Here is a 22,025-nt window from a genome sequence, read left to right as displayed (position 1 = left end):
ATGTTTCCCAAGCCACACATTAGCAAGGAGTGGAACTAGACGACGAATCCACAGTCTTACCTGATTCTAAGAACCCAGCTCTTAAACACAACTCCACACAGTCTCCTCTGCTTAGAACCATCCTTATAACCTAATGTTTTCCAAAATGTGGCCCTCCAACCCTCTGTATCAGAGCAGAATCTCCTGGAGTGCCTGTTAAAATGTAGATTCCTTGATCTCACCCATACATGCTAAATGAGAATCTCTGGGAATGAGAATCGCCCGGATACAGGAGAGAGGCTAGTCAAAAACAAGAGTTGGGACTGATGGTAAAACGGAATGATGAAAGTACAATGGAAAATCTCAGTCTGGAGAGGTCCTAGGGAAGACAGATTCTCGGAACTGTATAGCAGGGAATAGGGGATCTCACCCATACATGCTAAATGAGAATCTCTGGGAAGAGTCTCCAGGACTCTTCATTTTCATTTAGTTCCCCAGGTGATGCTTAGGCCACTGAAGGTTGAGAACCACTGTCACAGCCTCTCCTTCTCAACTGAGGAACAGATCTCAGCAGTTTGTAGGAACTGCCATAAAATGGTAGCTCTGCATTCTCCATAAGAACCTGTAGTCAACCTCTTCAGATAAATATAGAAAACAAACTCTTCGTCTTCCATACAGCTGTCTCTAACAGTTAGGTGACCTTGCTCTTTATTCTCAAAATGCCACTTGATAACTCAAGAGTACAACAAATCTCTAGAAGAAATGTCCTTCCCCAAAATAATGCCTCAAAAAAGAAGCAGTCCTTGACATTCAATATTTCTTAATGTATATTGTGTTAGTTTCCTAGGCTGCCATTAAAAATCACCACAGGGCTTCCCTGGTGGCGCAGTGGTTGAGAGTCTGCCTGCCGATGCAGGGGACACGGATTCGTGCCCCGGTCCGGGAAGATTCCACATGCTGCGGAGCGGCTGGGCCCGTGAGCCATGGCCGCTGAGCCTGTGCGTCCGGAGCCTGTGCTCCGCAACGGGAGAGGCCACAACAGTGAGAGGCCCGCGTACCGCAAAAAAAAAAAAAAAAAAAAATCACCACAGACACACATTTCCCACCAGCTGAATGTAGGGAGGCACAGGCGGGAGCCAGAGCCAGGGGTCTTGTATTGCGTTGCTGCGAGTGCGGAGTGCTCTCCAAGTCCTGCCCGGATACAGGAGAGAGGCTAGTCAAAAACAAGAGTTGGGACTGATGGTAAAACGGAATGATGAAAGTACAATGGAAAATCTCAGTCTAGAGAAGTCCTAGGGAAGACAGATTCTCGGAACTGTATAGCAGGGAATAGGGGAAAGAACTGTAATAAGCTGGACTTTGTCCGTTTTTGTTGGAACGTGGAGTTAGAAAGGAAGCCGAATGATTTAGCCGTGTGGCTGACAGGGTCTTGGTGCTCTGGCCGGGTGCCAGGCCTGAGCCTCTGAGGTGGGAGAGCTGCGCTCAGGACATTGGTCCACCAGAGACCTCCCAGCCCCATGTAATATCAAATGGCCAAAGCTCTCCCAGACATCTCCATCCTAATGCTAAGAACCAGCTCCACTCAACGACCGGCAAGCTACAGTGCTGGACACCCTATGCCAAACAACTAGCAAGACAGGAACACAATCCCACCCATTAGCAGAGAGGCTGCCTAAAATCATAATAAGTTCACAGACACCCCAAAACACACCACTGGACACAATGCTGCCCACCAGAAAGACAAGATCCAGCCTCATCCACGGGAACACTGGGACCAGTCCTTTTCACCAGGAAGCCTACACAACCCACTGAACCAACCTTAGCCACTGTGGGCAGACACCAAAAACAATGGGAACTACAAACCTGCAGCCTGTGAAAAGGACACCCCAAACACAATAAGTTAAGCAAAATGAGAAGACACAGAAATACACAGCAGATGAAGGAGCAAGGTAAAAACCCACCACACCAAACAAATGAAGAGGAAGTAGGCAGTCTACCTGAAAAAGAATTCAGAGTAATGATAGTAAAGATGATCCAAAATCTTGGAAACAGAATACAGAAAATGCAAGAAACATTTAACAAGGACCTAGAAGAACTAAAGATGAAACAAGCAACAATGAACAACACAATAAATGGAATTAAAAATACTCTAGAAGGGACCAATAGCAGAATAACTGAGGCAGAAGAATGGATAAGTGACCTGGAAGATAAAATAGTGGAAATAACTACTGCAGAGCAGAATAAAGAAAAAAGAATGAAAAGAACTAAGGACAGTCTCAGAGACCTCTGGGACAACATAAAACGCACCAACATTCGAAACATAGGGGCAGGACAGGAATAAAGACGCAGACCTACTAGAGAATGGACTTGAGGAAGCGGAAGGGTAAGCTGGGACAGTGAGAGAGTGGCATGGACATATAGACACTACCAAACGTAAAACCAATAGCTAGTGGATAGCAGCCGCATGGCTCAAGGAGATCAGCTTGGTGCTTTGTGACCACCTAGCGGGGTGGGATAGTGAGGGTGGGAGGGAGGGAGACGCAAGAAGGAAGAGATATGGGGATATATGTATATGTATAACTGATTCACTTTGTTACGAAGCAGAAACTAACATACCATTTTAAAGAAATTATACTCCAATAAAGATGTTAAAAAAAAAAAGAGGACCCTTTCCGAATAAGGTCATATTCTGAAGTTTTGGTGGATGTAAATTTTGGGGAAGACACTATTCAACCCACTACATATACTTATTTACTTCCCTAATTAATTGTTATTCTGCCAGCTTAAATTCCAGGTTAGGTAGCTATTCATCCAGATGTTAACTCTGCTTATGTTTCTGAATTTAAACAAAGTCCAGTTATTACTCAAATGACTCTGTTTTTATGCCGAGTCATAGGAATTGATCCCTGGATGGAAGCACTTTTCTCTCTCTACTCCCTATCTCCTAATGACTATCTGCAAAGAAATCATCTGCTCTTTAATACTTTATTTACTGCAGTGGTCCCATCCCGATTTCTCCTCTCTGCGGCTCAGATGTAGCAGTTGTTTACTAAACAGTTGGGCTAGATCATCAGCACTGACCTCTGCTTTCTGATGAAACTTGACAAAGTTTACTAGAAAATGAACTCACCTTAATATCTTCCTCCACCCCCACCCCCCCAGTCTCTATTGATGCTTTGGGGAGTGTTGTTTTGAGAAGTTTGTCAGCACTAAAGAATTTCTGGTTGATGTTTGGGAAATATTTAGCAGAATCTTTGATCCTGTTTAATCTAAGGAATAAAATACACAGAACAGTATTACATAAAACACTCCATCCCTTGGATCAGCAGTTGATTTCAGACTCCTCAGGATGCAAGAAAATGAGTTTTTTGCCTGGAACATACAGCAGGCCAGAACTTTTTAAATCCAGGAATTTAAAAAGTCTATAAATGACTATAAAAAGTAAGTCTATAAATGTAGATGGCCACCTGTATGGTATTCTGATCATTTACAACTGTTGAGAGTACTTGGATTAGTTTCCAGTTTGGTGTAATGTTAGTGTCTGTCTTTGAGCTTTATCCACAAATAGTTAAAAAAAAAAAAAAAAAGGAAAGAAGGGAGGGAGGGAAGGAAGGAAAAGAGAAAGAAAAGAGGGAGAGAGGAAGGAAGGAAGGAAAAAGAAAAAAGAAACTACTAAAAGAAAAAGCAGGAAAATGTAACCTCTTTTGGTCAGAAGTATCAAAATGGTATATGATGTTATCTGTATGCCTGCTCTGTTCTTTGAAACACATCTTTCTGAACTACATAAAGTCCATTTTCTTTTTCTTATTTTATTTTAACCTTCAAAAGATACTCTAAATGCTGTAAGAATAGAGCTTACTGTTCCTTTTCCATCTTGGAAGAACCTGAGACTTCTGTCCTTCAGTTGAGCTCCACAGAGTCTGATTCTTTATCCTTTCAGTAGAAAAGAAGTCACAGTTCCATTAAATTATGGTCCTATTAAAGTAGTGGACCTTTTGCAGAAGCGAAGTGAAGACCTGCACTGAGAATTCACTGTTGGAAGTTTTGAATATTTCCTGTGCTGACCCATTCTCTTTACCAGCACCACCACTGCTGCACTTTGTACTTTACCTTACAGGACTCATTAAAACAACATAAGAAGATAAGGAAGAATGAATTACGACTATTTCTACTAAAGAGTACAGAAGCCATAAAGTATGTTCCCTGGTAGAATATTTAATTTGGTTATTTGGGGGAAGAGAGTATGAGCAGATGGTGGTGGAGGGAAAAAATAGAAACACAGCCTTCAGAACACACATAATCCTGCTCAGAAATATCTCCCCACATGCCTTCCATCGACCAGAGGGTCTTTTGGATTAATAAGGCCCTACTGTACAAGGTGAGCAGCCATGGTTGGCTCAGTCCTGGTTGATGAAGAAAACCCTGTTGTAGTAAGATCCTCAATCCCATCAGGCTGAGGTCAGTTTACTGAGTGGGAATTCTGATTTCTGAGTGACTGAAAGCAAGGTAATTCTTGGGTCATCTAAGGAGAAGGCTAGCCAGGAGGTGCGGCACAAGCCTAAGGCAGTTTGACAGCCATCTTGAGACCGACTCATGTGGCTCCTAATGCAGAGCCCAGGGCCACGGGAAGGACAAAACTCATCTGCAGTCAGAGACCCTCACTTCTACTCTATCTTCTACTTACTCTTGAAGACAGCAACTTCCCCTCCACCCATTAATAATACCCCATCCTCAACCAAATTACCTTTCCCTCTCAAAGGAGACAAGGATGAAGTTGCAGAGAACTCTGTGTTATATGCAGAGTATATATGCATACTAAATAAAGCTATAAAGTAGTAATGTTAGGCTTTGATTTGGGGGCATACTTTTTACTAGTTTAAGCTGTATTTTTGTTACCATAAACTTTTTTGTTTTGTTTTTTTTTTTTTTTTTTCAGTACGCGGGCCTCTCACTGTCGCGGCCTCTCCCGTTGCGGAGTACGGGCTCCGGACGCGCAGGCTCAGCGGCCATGGCTCACGGGCCTAGCCGCTCCGCGGCATGTGGGATCTTCCCGGACCGGGGCACGAACCCGTGTCTCCTGCATCGGCAGGCAGACTCTCAACCACTGCGCCACCAGGAAGCCCATTTACCATAAATTTTTTAGATTTACAAGATTGTAACAGACATTCCACTGTGGTTTAGATAGCTGCCACGTAATGGACGGTAGGGCCTAGCTTGTGGTTTGGTGGATCAATCAATCAAGCTTTATCCCAGGAGTATATAACAGAAATTTATACAAGATTTAATCATTTATACTTTGTATAAAACTATAGCAAAACTCTGTTAATCAGAATATGTGCATGATATACTTAAAAGATGAAAATAACACAGTGCCAGATTGAAAGAAACTTGAAAAACACCAAGATCTTTCATTTGCATAGAATTGACACCCTTACTAAGTACAGTAGACTGCCTTTACAGACTGGCTGACAGATACCTTTTGTTTCTTCTAGCCCTCCAAGGGAAGCATTATTCCCAGATTGCAGATGAAGAGCCTAAGGCCCAGGGAGGTTAAGTAACTTGTTCAAGGTCACGTGGCTAATAAGACTGTGGGTACAAACGAGGTTAGTCTGACTCTGCAGCTCCTGTTCTTAATGTGCAGCTCTTAGAAGGTAGAGCAGCATAGTGGAAAGGCTTTGTAGTCATTAGACACAAGTGGCTAACTAACTGTGATCTTCAGCAAGTGACAACTTCTTTGTGCCTCAGTTTCCACAACTGCAAAAGAGGGATAGCACCACAAGGGTGGTTACATATCTAAAAGTGACTGTCCTGATAAACTCCACAAGGGAGGGATCTTCCTTTTGTCCACCAGTGTACCCCAACTGCCTGCAGCTTTTGGTACTACAGCCAGTACCTGCTCCATAGAGAACTTGTTGAATTAATAATGCCTGGCACTTAGTAGGCATTCAATACATGGCATTGTCCAAGTGCATCATTAGTCATCTTCAATCCTAACCTCAAAGCACAGAGACTATAATAATGTGCTGTCTCCGATCTCATTTAATTCAAACACTAGCAAATTAGCAGAGTATGCATATGCTGACACTTCTAATCTTTTAATCCAGTATTGATTCATGTCCATGGGTTTTGGAACATCTAAACAAATTTTTGTTGAATCCAACAGTAACATAAATTATATTGTTATTGCTCTTGTTTTTTTACATTGAATTTTGAATGTCTTCTCTAAACATCACGTTAGCACATCTTCTTTTAAAGAGTAATGAAAACAAAGAGTATGAATTTTTGAAAGAATAGGCAAAATAAGTCTGTGTCACCAATGACACAGTCTACAGATGCACCACTGTAAGTGGCAGTTATGCTTAGTAGGTCCTAGGAGTGAAAACAATTTGGAACTAGAACTCTTTGTCCCTTTCCCTTCATAGCACATTGTGTTATTTTATTCATTGATGTCTATGTTTGCTTTGTAAATTCTGCACTAAACTCCCGGGAGCTGAGGAGACGAGGTGCATGAGCTGTGTTGGCCTGCCTATAAAATTAGCACCCATGCTCCTTGTCCTTATTACACAGCAACAATAGCTTGCATTTCTGTTGAAAATAGAGTGAATAATGATATTTTATGATTTTTGAAGTGAACACAAATTTTCACCAAGCAAATCTGAAGTATAATATATAGTATATATACACATGGATCTTCTACTGTGGTTTGTGTATATCACGTGTAGATTCACGTTGTCGTAATTCTTTTAATCTCTTCCATATCTGTGATTCTGTTTCGTTCACTGTGATCTTAAATATGTATGCTCTTTTTCCCTTAATCATCTTCATAGAGTTTAATATTTTATTCATCTCGTCAAATAACCAGCTTTTGCATTTGTTTATTCTTTCACTATTTCTTACTTTTGTTTCATTAATTATTGCTTTTTATCTTTAGTAATTTTCTCTTCCTGTTTCCCTTTGGATTCTTTTTCTTTTTTTTCCCCCAATTTCCAAGATAAGTAATTTCTCTTTATTTTTCCTCTTTTTTTTTTTTTTTCGGTGCACAGGCCTCTCACTGTTGTGGCCTCTCCCGTTGCAGAGCACAGGCTCCGGATGCGCAGGCTCAGCAGCCATGGCTCACGGGCCCAGCCGCTCTGCGGCATGTGGGATCTTCCTGGACCGGGGCACGAACCCGTGTCCCCTGCATTGGCAGGCGGACTCTCAACCACTGCGCCACCAGGGAAGCCCTATTTTTCCTCTTTAATAATGAGGCATTTATTATTTAGTACAGCCTATACTGTATCCCGTTGATTCTCTTTTTCATTCTTTTTTAAGTAGTTCATGATGTTTCTTTTGATTTCATCTTCCATCCCAGAGTTAACATCCCAGAACACTTTTAGTTATTATATTTTGTTGTTTATTTTTATTTTTATTTTTATGGAATCTTGATGTGAGAATGTAACTTATAAAATATAAGTTTTTATAAAATGTGTTTTAATCCTCTTGCCACCAAGTAAATGATCAAACATCAAAGTGTTCCAGGGATCCTACCCCCTTTAAAATATTTTTGAGGGACATATGGGTTTGTATAAGTCTATTAAATTTATCAGTAGTTTCAATTCCTTTATTTAATTAATTTTTATCTACTGGAGTTGTCCTACTATGAAAGATACTGAAGCCTACACTGTAATTTTATTATTTTTCCATTTCTCTTTGCATTTCTAATATTTTTCCTTTTAATATTTAGCTACTACTTTGATTCATACAGATGTTCGACCAGTATTTTCTTTTTAAAAATATATATATATATTTGATCCTATCCATAGATGCTGAAAAGAGATTTGATAAACTTAAGGCATTCCTAATAAAAATTAGAACAAAATAGAAGTTAACTATTTAAATATAATACTGTGTTACCAAAACTCAACAGTATCTCATATGCTGAAGCATTAAAACCCACATTTTGGTTAAAGTCAGAACTATGCTTTTTTATTATTAAGCAAATGCTAGTGAAAGCACTAAGAAAAGACCATAAAGATGAGAATATTCAACATAAAGCTGTGTTTTTGCTGCTGATAGAAAATCTAGAAAGTCAAAAAGAGTCTAGTAAAAAAATCAAGTAGACTTAAAATTTGTTAATATGGCTACATATGAGATAAATACACAACAGTTGATTTTCTCTATTCTAAGCAGTGATTGCCTAAAAGCAGAAGTAGGAACACATATTCCATTTACCATAATGAAAAAATTATGAAATTGTTTAGGAATAAATTTTAAAAGAAAGCCACAGAAGTTATGTGAAGAAAACTGAAGTCTTATTGGAAGAGAAAATAAGATTTGAGCACATGGAAACTTATACTTTTTCCTTGAAAAGACAGTATAAAAGTGTCAGTTCTTTCAAAAGTATCATGTAAATATCACACAAATGCAATTTCGGGATAAGTTGAGAAGGGTTTTTTGTGTGTGTGTTAGAATTAAGTTAAATACTCTTAAATGTATATTGCAAAATCGGTGCCAGCAGGAGCCCAAAACAGCGTGAAAAAGAAAACAGCCAGACTTGCCTTATTAGATATTAAGTCACTAAGGAAAGCAGGAATAAACACAGATCAATGGAGCAGAAGAGAGAAGGGAGACTGGATATCTGTATATTTGAGAATGTAATATATGACCAAGTTGGTATTTCAAAACGGTGGGGAAAAAAGGAGTTATTTAATAAAGGATGCTAGAAAAATGAATGTCTTGAAAGAAAGTAAAGCTAGATTATAAAATTAAATGAAAAATGTTTTTCATCTTGTAGAAAAATATAAAATATACATACAGTCTAGGGGCAGGGAAGACAAAAACAGGAATCCAAAAGCTGTAACCGAAAAAGAAATGAACTTGTATAGACACACAGACATGCACATGCACGCACACATGAGTATTGGATAGATGCCATAAATAAAGGCGATAGTGGATTTATAAAAATTTGCAACAGGGCTTCCCTGGTGGCGCAGTGGTTGAGAGTCCGCCTGCCAATGCAGGGGACACGGGTTCGTGCCCCTGTCTGGGAAGATCCCACATGCCGCCGCGGAGCAGCTGGGCCCGTGAGCCATGGCTGCTGAGCCTGTGCGTCCGGAGCCTGTGCTCCACAACGGGAGAGGCCACAGCAGTGAGAGGCCCGCGTACCGCAAAAAAAAAAAAAAAAAACCTTGCAACAAAAGAATACAGAGTATTAATAATCCATGATAAAGAAGGAGCTTTGCAAGTTGACTAGAAAGAGACAAACAGCCCATAGGCACTAGATAAAGGATGTGGAGCTGCATTCACAGAGCAGCAAATCCAACAAAATAAACTCATTAGTGGCCAGGGAAACACTAGTAGCCTGATGACCAAAATTAGTGTAAAAGATTTAAAGCATGTACAATATAAAGAGGTCTTACAAATCCGTAAGATGACAACTAACTGAATTTCCAAAACAGGTAGGAATAGTCCCAGTGTATATCCAGTGAACTTGTTTTATCTAATCAAAGACATACAAATTAAAACAAAAATGACATACTTTGGCAACTTTCCAAAAATAGCAATCCCAAGCATTAGTAAAAGTGTGAAAAGGAAAGTACCACCATACATTTCTTGCGTGTTTATTAAATTGACCTTTGCAGGGGTCAGTTTCCCATAGGTAGCAAAAGCCTATTAAAGTATTCATGTTCTTTCATCCAGCAATTTAACATATTGGAATTTATCCTAGAAAATCCTTATCATTAATTACAAAGATATCTATTTAAATATTGAGAGATATTTAAATATTGTTTATGTGAAAAAACTTAAATACCTGAAAACAAAGTAATTTTTAATATATATATAAAATCAAATATTATACATCTATAAAGTGACATATTAGAAAATCTTTAATGGCATGGATGGGAAGTGCATGAACAAAGTTATAAAACAGTGTATATGGTATGATCTCATTTTTGAAAGTTTATATATCTTTTTTCAAGGAACATGTTTTATATACACGTGTGTATATGTGTGTATAGATGTGTATCTGGCCTCAGCAAGTGCTGTATTGTTATTCACATCTTGCCTTTGATGTTCTGCTAATGCACCAGTACTGTCGAATTATGGAAAATGTCAACAGGTTTCCACTCTACCTAGAAAATAAAACTTGTTTTGAAGATCCAGAGAACCAATGCCCATCGGAAGAGAGATTTGTAACTGAAAAGATTCATGCGTTTACACATGAAAACACAAAAGTACAATAGATTTAGGATAGGAAAGTGAAAATATATGTCCCTAAAATTAATATGTAAGACCTGAACTCAGGTTGGATAAGCAAGATTGTTCACAAGGATACCATTTTTAGTTTCACCTTTCAGCTGAAATTTGCTTTTTAAGCACAGGATGGTTCTTTCTTAGAAGAAGAGTAGGCACCAACTTTGACTTATTAAAAAAACAACAGCAACAACAATATGGGACAAGAGACCAATGATCCTAGAGCACAAATCATCAGTTTCTAATTCCGAATGCCCTCAGAGGATTTAATATCTATGCTGAGCTCAAAATGTCTAAGGAATGAGTTAGTAGGGATGGAGAAGAATATGTATCAGGAGATAAATTGGGACCTACCCCTAGAGCCAAGGTCAATCCCCTAAACAGCTTTGCTTCTATACCGTGGGAGAGGAGTGGACTGCATTTTAGACAGTAAAACTCAGAGTCACTACAACAGACCTGTCTCTCTCCCAAAGGAAGAGGAAATCTAGAGAAAGGAAGGTAAAGGGTAGCAGCCTAAACCGAACCTCTCTTCAAGTGCTGTAGTTGATCCTCCCACCTGGAGGAATAACAATCACAAGAGAGTCGGAGCACATACCACCTGCCAGGCACTTCTCTAAGCATCCCGCAGTCCTGTTTCCAACTGATCTTCACAAAACCCTATGAGAGTCGCTACTGTTATCATCCACATTTACAGATGAGGCTTCTAGTGAACTTGGCAAGCCATAGAGCTGATAAGAGGCAGGGCTGGAAGCCACCTGACTCCACCTTTTGTTCCATATGCATCCAACTTGTACAGAAGGAAAAATGAATAATGTCCCTAGTAGGCAACGGTCGTGTTTTCTCCAACAAAGAAAATGGTACTGTTTGAGCCTTAATACCAGTTGATTTTAGGTGATTCATGCACGCCCTATTATTTTGAAGCTGAAAGTGTCTTCTTTATCGGTATTTTTCATCTAAATTTATCCCAATCTGTCCACTCAAAGCTGTTCTTCTAAGTGTACTAACTAGTGCTAATTTGTCATGCCTATTATTAGCCACGTACTATTACATGTCAGTGTCAAAGTGGCACAGTGGATGACTGTTTAGTTACTAATTCCAACTTTTATTCTATTGGGTTTTTTTAATTAATCTGAAAAATGGTGCACAAAACCAGCGGCCTCAGCATTTTCTTTTAACACAAATACATCTTAGGTGACAAGCTGCTTTATCAAAAACTATCTAATACACGTAGTTAGATTTATGGATCTAGCTCTAATAGAAAATAAACTTATTTGTAATTTTTTTTAAAAGCAGGCATTAAAATGATATCCAAAATAAATTATATTTTTGTATATTCTGCATACATTTGATTATGGAATGGGGAAAGAAAAGACATTTCAGTTGTTATCGGCTCCATTAAAGCTCACTTTGGATTAAAAAGAAACAAAACTTACATTTCTATTATTCTGCCACTGAACTATATAATTGAATCTGGGCAAACGGGGATTTCTTCACTCCATTCTTTCACTTTAAACATACAAATGTGTAAAGACTTGGCCCTCCCCCATTCCTGGTGAGTAGGGCTCTACTAATAATCATGTACCCAAGTTGATTTGCATACTGAAAGGTCTGTTGTTTTCATACCAGAAAATTTAAAGATAGTTTAACTCCTTTGTAATTGCAGGAACTTATCTTTTCTTAATCCATTATGCATTATTTTAGCTATTATAAATTGGTAAATGAAATAGAGGCACATCTCAACTTCTGAGTATCCATTTCATTATTGTCACTTACGTATGAACCAAGTTCTGCAAGCCTGCCAACCCCTGGCCTGCTACCTTCTGGGAGGAAGCTAACTTGTCTGGTAGTAAGGGTTCCCCTTGGCTAGAGGCCCCAGGGCCAAGAGGTCTTGATAAGATAGTTTGAAAAGTAAGCTCTTTTGTCAGCAGTCAAGAGTTGTATGTGGCTTTGTGCTGTAACCTCCCTGGGCCTCGTTACAGAGTTCCATAGGTGATCCTCTTGATTCCTTAAAGATCGAACTCCACGCACATTTTTAATCTCAAAATTACCCCCCCCCCCGCAGTCCATTCAAGAACCCGGAGCAGAAACGAACCTCGGGCTCATTCCACCCTCTCCAGTTGAGCACTCTTGTCAGGTCAGTTCTTCCTTGTGATGTTTTTGGACATGTCACTTACTTTAGTCCCTACCTCCTCTTCATCTCTTGCCTTGTAATGACCAATCAAATTACTTTTCCGACCTCTCTTGCCCCTGGTCCTCTCCAAAATATTCTTATTACTGCCCCCAAGCTAATCCCTGCTAAAATGAAACAAATTCTGGTCGCTTTTCTATTTAAAATCCTTAAGTGGTTCTCCACCATTTAAGGTGCTTCTCTGTCACCTACAGACTTGAGTTCCAGTTCTCAAGTTTGACAATGAGGGCCTTAACTGAATGCCTCCAGCCTGTGTTTAGTGCCCTCAGCCCCCCAGTGTTCTCTGCTGGGAGGTTCACCCTGCCATTGCTCTCCTGCCTCACCGGCTCCCTCCCCCCTTCCACAGGCCCCTGTTAGGGCATTGCACTTGCCGACCCCCTGATTCTGCTGTGAGCTCTGCAGTGAGGTTAGGGACCATATTTTATTCACTTCCCTATCTCCAGCATCTGGCATATGACTTTGCCGACAACACTTAACCCCAAAGTAACTAAATCATGAGACTTCTAAGGATGGTGCTGTACTGGGTCAGGGTCTTATTCAGACTTCACATTGATGTTTCTAGAAATAAAAAATCATATGGAAGTTTTCATGCATGTCTGACCACTTCATCAAGTCTGATTCTGAGTTTTTCTTTCCAATAGCTTTCGTGATAATATTGGGTTAATGGTGAGCAAGTTTTTTATTTAGAGAGAGGGTGTATTTATTGTTGGTAAGAGGTCTCAAAACGGTGAGTCCTGTTGGTGTAAAAGAGCTGTCTGTGCTCTAATTCCTATCTCAAATCTAACTTAATGTGCTTATTCGTTTAGTTCTAGAATGGCAGATTACCGTTTCTACAAATGAAGGTAATTTCTTTCTAAAGGCCTTTGTGGTAATTAGCAAGCAGATAAAAAACTAAAAATGACTGGTAAATATTGACCCAAGAGCATAGGAACATGAGTATTTACAGCCCTTGTTTGTTCATCTTGGTTCACTTGGTCCTGATTTTGGGAATCAGCATTGCTGTCTGAATTGATCTTTACTCCATCTGTATTTTTATCTTTTCCAAAACGTAGGTAAGAACCTGGATGCTGTCCATGACATCACGGTGGCATACCCTCACAACATTCCCCAGACAGAGAGGCACCTCCTCCTCGGTGACTTTCCTAAGGAGATCCACTTCCACGTCCACCGATACCCAGTGGACACCCTCCCCACATCCAAGGAGGACCTCCAGCTCTGGTGCCGCAAGCGGTGGGAAGAGAAAGAGGAGAGGCTGCGCTCCTTCTATCAAGGGGAGAAGAATTTTTACTTTACGGGGCAGACTGTCATTCCACCTTGCAAGTCTGAGCTCAGGGTCCTTGTGGTCAAATTGCTCTCCATACTGTACTGGACCCTGTTTGGCCCTGCAATGTGCCTGCTCATCTATCTATACAGCCTTGTTCGGTGGTATTTTATAATCATCATTGTCATCTTCGTGCTGCAGGAGAGAGTATTTGGTGGACTGGAGATCATTGAACTTGCATGTTACCGTTTTTTACACAAACAGCCACATTTAAATGCAAAGAAAAAGGAGTAAGATTGTAAGGTTCACAGTGTAAAAACCTAGGGGGTATTTTGGAAATGTTCTAAGCTTTTGTAAACCGAGATGCTTTTTTGCATGACTATGTCAAATATTTCTTACTATCGTCATTATTTGTTAAAGATATTTTGCACTTAGTTTTGTGGGAAAATATTGCTACACACACGATTTTTTTTTTTAAATCTCTGAATGTAATTTCAACACTGTGTAGCAGGGAGCAATCGCTGTGAAATAACTTGGGCCAGAGTATTAGTAAACAATCATCAGGCTGTTAGCAGACAAGGTACACACAAGATCTTCTTAAAGGCCCAATCCTGCTTCCTAACAAACTCCCCAGACAGGAGGCAGATCTGGGGCTCCTGAGCACTGGCCCAGATCAAGTGCTGGCACTTGACCATGGAGGTGAGGGCCCTTCCTCCTGGCTCCCTCTCAGCCCTGTCCCTGCACTCCTTTCTATGCCAATCAAACCCTTGCATCCTTCCTCAAGACCAGAAAACAGAAACCCCTTGTCCTTAAGCTGAACAAACATTTTAATAGGAAGCCCTTCATTACTCGTGAAATCTTGGCATTTTGCTGTGCACTGACCTAGACGTCAGAAGACCACCGGTGCCCTTTTCTCACGTGGAAAATAAGAGCTGGACAAGTCTCAGGGAGCAACCGCAGGCTCTCCACTCAGAAACCTTAGTTTGAATTTTTAAAGCCAGGAATTCATACAGTTTAGCTCTTCACTTCTGTGTAACCTTGCATGTTTCGTGCTGGTTTCTTTACAGCTTGTTAGCAGGTGTAGCTTTTCTGCATTATAAAAATCAAGTCACTTACCTTTTTAAAGGAAAGCGTAGAAGAACTTTCTCTTATTGCCATCAGAAACGCTCTTTTGAAGTTGTGTCTTGGTTGAAATATTTCTTTAAAACCTGCCACAAAAAGGAAGGTTATTGTATTTTCTACGTGTGCATGGGTATCTAACTTCTGCCACTAAATCAACAGCAGCACTTGCAGACAGGGCTGTAATGGTTTAACTTAAATTATTCAATCCTTGACAAGTTTTATTCTTAAAACCAAAATGGTCACACAAAAATGAATCCTTTTTTAATGATAGTGAGGGATCTCTCTCTCTTTTTTAGTCCCAGGTTTCCTCTTTCATTAGTAAAACCCACTTTTTACCAATTGTGTTGTTCACCTAAATATTCCTGTTATTTGGAGTCAATGGAAAATTCAGCAGTCAACAGCACCAGTCTCCTTCTGAGGCAAAAAAACAAATGTGTGGTTATTGTTTCCACTCTGCTGGAGCCGTGCAGCTACTTTTCTTTTTTTTCTTTTCTTTTTTTTCTGGTCCTAATGGGAATGCTGGTCAGTGCAGCAGAAAATATGGGGCAATTAAAAGTCTTTACTGTTGGGGCTTCCCTGGTGGCGCAGTGGTTAAGAGTCCGCCTGCCGATGCAGGGGACACGGGTTCGTGCCCCGGCCTGGGAGGATCCCACATGCGGCGGAGCGGCTGGGCCCGTGAGCCATGGCCGCTGAGCCTGCGCGTCCGGAGCCTGTGCTCCGCAACGGGAGAGGCCACAGCAGTGAGAGGCCCGCGTACCGCAAAAAAAAAAAAACAAAAAAAACATAGGGAGGCACTTAATTGTGTAATGATGAATGGAAACTGCAGGCATCAAAAGAAAAAGGGAAAAAAAAAAGTCTTTACTGTTAAAAAACCTGTCCGCTTATTCCTGCCTTGAACCAGCTTCAAACACTGTTTCTAGCTTTGTGTACTCTTGGCGTGAGTGCCTTCTCCTTAATTACATCTCCTTTGTGCTGGGCGGTGATTTCCGCCGGCAGTGGAAACCGGCATCGCTGTGACAGGCAAGCCCGCTGTGAGCTAGACTTACCCAGCAGACGACTTCTTTCAGAAAGCCACCGCAGCACCCTGCTGGCACGCCATCTCCACTGGAAGAGAACTAACTAGTGCCTCTGCTGAAGAGCCCAACCTGTATTTAACTCCTCTCCCAAGGCTGTTTCTAATCCTGCCGGGGCGGGGGCTACTAATTAGTTATTAGGCACATCTGCAGACCCAGCTTCCTTGGTTTCTAAGGTGGTTATTTTTTTAACCTTTTTTCCCCTCCCCTTAATAAAAGAGGTTTCTAATTCAGGCCTCTCTCAGACTTCTGGTTATATTTGGAAATAAGAAGTAGTTTAACAGTCAGGATTGCATTTGTCCTGGGTCAGAGAGAAACGCTGAGTTTTCTGCTCCACAGGTGTTTGTAATGTAGCCTGGCTGCTCTTCCTCCAACTGCTCAAGGCTCCTTGGTTCAGGGTCTGGCTTTAACGGCGAGTCCTCTTGAACCCTTTGAAACCTGTAAAAGGGGAACTCTTCCTTTTTAAAACATGTTTTCTTTTGATCATAAAAAACATGTTTAAGATAAAATGCAAACTCTTTTTTAGTACCCTGAATTCATAAGCACTGAAACTGAGACATTGTACTTCTAAGAATTAGAAATAACTTCAAAAAGAAAAATGTTGCCTTTTTTGGTCTCTGGTGTGGTTTTTTGTTTGTTTGTTTTGTTTTGTTTGCAATAGGGCTTCTTTTAAAATTGTAATCATTTGTGTTTTCCTACACAACTTTTTCTTATTTAAAAAAATACACTGTCCATGATTTGGACTCTAAAATTGATAGTGTCACGTAGAGGTTAATGCAGTTACAGTACTGTGCTTGGCCTCAGCTGTGACCCCTTCCCACCTCCCAGTCTCTTGCTCTGGACTCAGCAGCCGCCTCTCTGGCGGCATCTGGACTCTCACCAGTCCATCCAAAGGAAACTCAGTGGAGTTTGAAATGTTTACAGTGCTGTATGTCCATTTGTTACATCTTTACCATTCAGACAAGATTTAAATAAAGCAAGTGTGGTTTACATGGGACATGAACCATTACACTTAAAACAGGAACCTACAAGGAAGGGCACTGATTAGGTCACAAGTTTTCCCACCAGGCCTCTTTGATGAAACAAGCCGAAGTAATTGTAAAATTCAGTAGAAGAACATGGTAAAAGACTAAAAGAAAAATAAATGTCAGAGCCCATAATTTAAAGTTCTTAATAAAATCCTTGTTTGTTAGGCTGCTAAAACACAGATGGGGAGAAATCCCAGCTTCCACTTGAGTCACTTTGAAATTAGTTACATCCATAGCCCCACGTCAGACGTCGTCCATCAGCAGCCGATACTGAACTCGCCAGGAAGGGGAGACGTTCCCACCTCACTCGGACTTCAAGCTCTGGCCTGACCACGCTGCCCTTGTGCACTTTTATAACAGAGACTAATGGAGGGAGCCTGTTGGTATTAAATTGTTTACATTTCTTTATATAAATAATGTGCTTTCAGTGCCTTAGTTACGGGTCCCTTTCTTTCTCTTGTTCCAAGAATTCTGCAATGTGTCTCTTAGGTAAAAGTCTCTTTTTGCTGTTCACTGGGAGAAAAATGGTTTCTAAAACACTGGTCACTGTGGTCAATACTACTTTGTGATGACATCTGGGAAAGAGAGCTTTATGTGGAGGTAGCGGTTGCCTCAGGGCTATTGTTTATGTTGCAGAAACGCTCTTGTCACATGATGAGCTTCAGATTAGACATGGCCCTAAAGTTGTCTTGTGCTGACCTTAAATTCTTATTTCAGAAGAGAATCTTGGTTTTGGTAATTCATTTTTTAAAAGATCATGTGCAAAAACACTACGTTTTAAAAATAACTCACAGAATGGCCTTAGTTTTTTATGTATGCTGGTATGTTTGTGAGTTGTGTTCTCTGTAGTATACATCCCAGAATAAAGTGGAGTGAATTCAATAGTTTACTCGTGTGTTGGGTTTCTGTTTTTTGCAGGAATGACTGGCGGCTATATTGTTACTGTTTTATAACGTGGTATTGAGGAAGAGCTGACCAGTTAGGACTCTCTTTCACAGATGTTTAAAACATAATGCCAAAGCAAAAAGGGAATATACCGCCTTCATCACTGAGAAAGTCCAGGGGCCGCAGCTGAATTCAGGGTTCAGTGAATGTCATCAGAACTTGGTTTTCCTCCATCTCAGTTCAGCCTGAGGGCAGTGTGGTCGTTCCACAAGGGAGGGGGTCTCATGGGAAATATCCGGACCACTAGCTGTAAGAGGTAAATGGGGCTCTATGCACGCCCCTCCCCCACCGTCAGGGAATACAGAACTAGGAAAGCAATTCTTGGACCAAAGCTTGACAAATCCTGAAAACACACTTAGCCAACAGACACGCACAAACATCATGGGACTGAAGGGTAGCAGAATATGCTGCCCCCAAATATGAGTGTAGGAGTTCAGGACATGCCGCCGCAAATATACCACTTTGGAATATTGATTATTTTCAGCTGTAGGCACTTGAGAAACAGCAAATGCAGGGAAGGGCTGTCTCTGAACTCTCCTTTTCTGCCTGAAGACAGATCCTCCAAAAGGAACTCAACTGCCATAAATCCCCTCCCAGGGAGTTTTATCAGCGGGAGGGGATTGACTCTTGTCACAGGAAAGACTTCACACCCACACACTTTGTCACAAAAGGCCATACCCCCACCCCATCTATTCCAAGGGTCCATTCATCTTTCCTAAAAAACATTCACTATCCCCTAAGAGGGCTACTTTCTTCCTCCCCTTTTTCCATTAAGATGGTATTTCAGGCCTGGATTCTAAGCCACCTCGAAGAGTTACTCCTTTTTCCCTGAGTATCTCCATGAATACATGAGGGATACATGCTAATAAATTTTTGATTGTTCTCCTCTTGTTAATCTGGCTGATATTACAGGAGTCTCAGCCAAGAACTCAGAAGGGTAGAGGGAAAATGATTTTCCTCCCCTACAGAATCTAAGCTCTGCAGTGCCCCATTCTGTCTTTGGGTTCTCCAACAAGCATTTGCTTGAAAGATCCACTCTGAGGGGAGCCCCCAATGTCATTCTCTGGGAAGGGGGCATGAGGGACCAGAAGAATGGGTTTCCAGGACTGGGCCGTGGGGCTGGTGGGATTTCTATATTCTGTTCAGGCAAAGGGGAGAGGAAAGCACCCATGTGCTTCCACACCACTCATTTCACTGATAAGTTATGTAAAGGGCTTCAGCTGCTCCCTGCGAAGGGTGGGTTTTCAGTGAGGTACTTCAAATGCCAGCTAGTAAGCCCTAGGATGTCACAGAGTCTAACCTACACTCATACAATGCACTCTTCATGCCAAAATGTTTTTAAAGTAAATACCTAAAAGACAACTTGAGCTCTCCTGGCTGTGTTGACTTGATTCCCAGGATCCACATGGTGACTTGAGGCCTGCAGTCACTTCAGCCCTACATCCTCCAAGGTTCAAATCCGGTGGGGAAGAGCCAGAGGGACAGCTTCCCCAGTGGCTTAACACAAATCCTAAAGTGGGTTGCAATGCTCATTCCTGAACCACTTACTTGCCTGGAAATAACTAGGTGGCTTGCGTCCCTGGGTTACTCACCACCCCCTGGAGAGGGCTGGAGTTTGTACCCCTGGACCACAGGGACCCAGTGCTGGGGAGGGATGAACTTTCAGAGGGCTGCTGTTGAGAACAGGATAAAATGACGCTGGGTGGCCAGATGTCCACCTCGACTATGAAACTTCCCAAACCTCCCAGTGGAGCTGGGAGCAAATCAGCACAGCTTGCAGAGAGTCCCTGACCCTGCACAGTGAGAAACAAAGGAGCTTGGCTGCCTCCTCCCATCAACACCAGGGGATATTTGGGAATCCAAGGTTCTCCAGAGCTGTACACAGACAACCTCATCAACAACTGGTCCATCTGAATACTTTAATCATTACCTCTACCCAGACCACGCGACTTAAGCAAGACAGTATGGACAGCATTTTTCTTCCCGTGGGAAATCTGTTGAAGTACAAATCCTGTAGCTCTCATGTCTCTCCCTGTTGGCTGATGCAGTCCTCTTTCTTCCAGCACTGCAGGCACAGAATCTCACCGTGTCGCTCACCCCTCCCTCACCTGCCCTGACAGTCAAGCCGTCACCCCCACTTGTGCCTTCCTCCTCAGGGGCAGCTCCTTCCTACGGCATTAGACCTGGCAAGTCAGCACTACCTACCAATTCTCCCTGCTCCAGGAGATGGACGCCAATCTCTATCCACGGGACCCAGTTGATCTCCCCACAACCCCAGTTTAATCATGGAACCCTGCGTCTCACCACCCCCAGTGGCTTCCTGCTGATGTCAGGCAGCCCAGACTCAACCTATCCCAGTTCTTCCCAATCCACCCTATCCTCAGGCCCACGATTGTCCCCAGGGGTGGACCTTTTCATCCCAATGCAACTGGCTGCCTAAAACTCACGTGCCCCCTGCTCTTTCCCACCTTTGCTCATAAAGGTGCTTCCTTCACAGCCCAAATTCTGTCAAATCCCACTTTTTCTCTGAACTGTTTCCTCATCAGTCTAGCTTGAAATGTCCTCCTGTCATGGTGATATTTCTCTGCAACTCTCGCTTGACCGTATTACATACTATCTTACGTTATAGTTATTTTTCAGTCTTATCACCTCACCTGGAGTATAAGCTCCTGGAAAGCCAAGATAAGAATGCCTCATATTTCTCTTATCCCGAACAGTATTTAGCCCAGCATCTCACCCATTCCTTTTTTTTTGGTATGCGGGCCTCTCACTGTTGTGGCCTTTCCCGCCGCAGAGCACAGGCTCTGGACGCGCAGGCCCAGCGGCCATGGCTCACGGGCCCAGCCGCTCCGTGGCATGCGGGATCCTCCCGGACCAGGGCACAAACCCGCGTCCCCTGCATCGGCCGGCAGGCGGACTCTCAACCACTGCGCCACCAGGGAAGCCCTTCACCAATTCCTTTTGCACAATAAATTCTAAACGGTGGTTCCTTGGAAGTCATTCAGAAAGCATCCTGTACTAAACTCAAGCTGGGTGCAGAAATTTACAAATTTAACATAACAAAAACAAAAATCTGAAATGCAAACCCATCTACCTCTGGGAAATAGCTTTTTTTTTTTTTTACAAGAATCAAATCATTTTTGATTGATGATATGATTTACCAAAATATATTAGTAACTGAACTCTTAAAAGTAGAAACTTGGCTCAAAATGTGCATACTTAAGAAGCCTTGTTCAACTAATCTCACCTCCCCCAGCTACACCTGTGGAGGAGAATTTGCCAATACCTAACATAATTCTTATGCACTTACCTTTGGCCCACAATCCCACTTTCAGAGATCTAGCCCCCAAAATACACTGGCCCAAAAAAATTGTAAGATGCATGCACAAAGCTCTTCATTGTAGTTCTGTTGGTAAGAATAAAATACTGGCAACAACCTAAATGTCCATGGTAGGGTATAATTATATGATTGAGTTCTGTGCAGCTGTACAGAGGCACAATGGACATCTCCAGACACTGATATAGGACATTTCTCCAATATATTATGTTAAGTGAAAAAAGAAAGATGGAGAACAATGTGTATAGTTATGCTTTTATTGAAGAAGGTGAGGCCATACCGATACACACATATATGCTTAATTTAAAAGCTAATTCATTAAATATAATTTAAAAATATAAATTATATAAATAAAATTGTAACATATGGGGGAGGGAGGGAACATGATGGATGGGACTAGGATAGGAACTAGACTTCTTTTATGTATCTTTTTTTTTTTTTTTTTTTTTTTTTGCGGTATGCGGGCCTCTCACTGTTGTGGCCTCTCACGTTGTGGAGCACAGGCTCAGGACGCGCAAGCTCAGCGGCCATGGCTCACGGGCCCAGCCGCTCCACGGCATGTGGGATCTTCCTGGACTGGGGCACAAACCCGTGTCCCCTGCATCAGCAGGTGGACCCTCAACCACTGTGCCACCAGGGAAGCCCTATATATCTTATTTTATGATATATGCTTGACTTTGGAGCCAAGTTAGTGTTTTACATAATTATAAAATTAAATGAGGGAATTCCCTGGCAGTCCAGTGATTAGGACTCAGCACTTTCACTGCAGTGGCCCAGGTTCAATCCCTGGTTGGGGAACTAAGATCCTGTAAGCCACATGGCACAGCCAAAAAAAATTTAAAAAGTGAAAAAAAAATTT

The 22,025-nt window shown here is 41.6% G+C and overlaps 1 protein-coding gene across 4 annotated transcripts in view; it reads left to right on the top strand.

Moving 5' to 3' along the window:
• Positions 1-17,773, top strand: part of LCLAT1 (lysocardiolipin acyltransferase 1) — a 167,604-nt gene extending 149,831 nt beyond the window's left edge. For all 4 annotated transcript variants that reach the window (XM_081254169.1, XM_081254167.1, XM_081254166.1 and 1 more), the window contains one exon: positions 13,453-17,773. In XM_081254169.1, the coding sequence (XP_081110295.1) occupies positions 13,453-13,955 (503 nt within the window). In that variant the 3' untranslated portion in view covers positions 13,956-17,773. The remainder of the gene's footprint in view (positions 1-13,452) is intronic.
• Positions 17,774-22,025: the final 4,252 nt, after the last annotated feature.

The sequence above is a fragment of the Mesoplodon bidens genome (genome assembly GCF_964165515.1).
Source record: "Mesoplodon bidens genome assembly, chromosome: 14".
Taxonomy (NCBI): domain Eukaryota; kingdom Metazoa; phylum Chordata; class Mammalia; order Artiodactyla; family Ziphiidae; genus Mesoplodon; species Mesoplodon bidens.
Note: the sequence above shows the minus strand (reverse complement) of the source record. Positions and strands in the feature narration are given on the sequence as shown.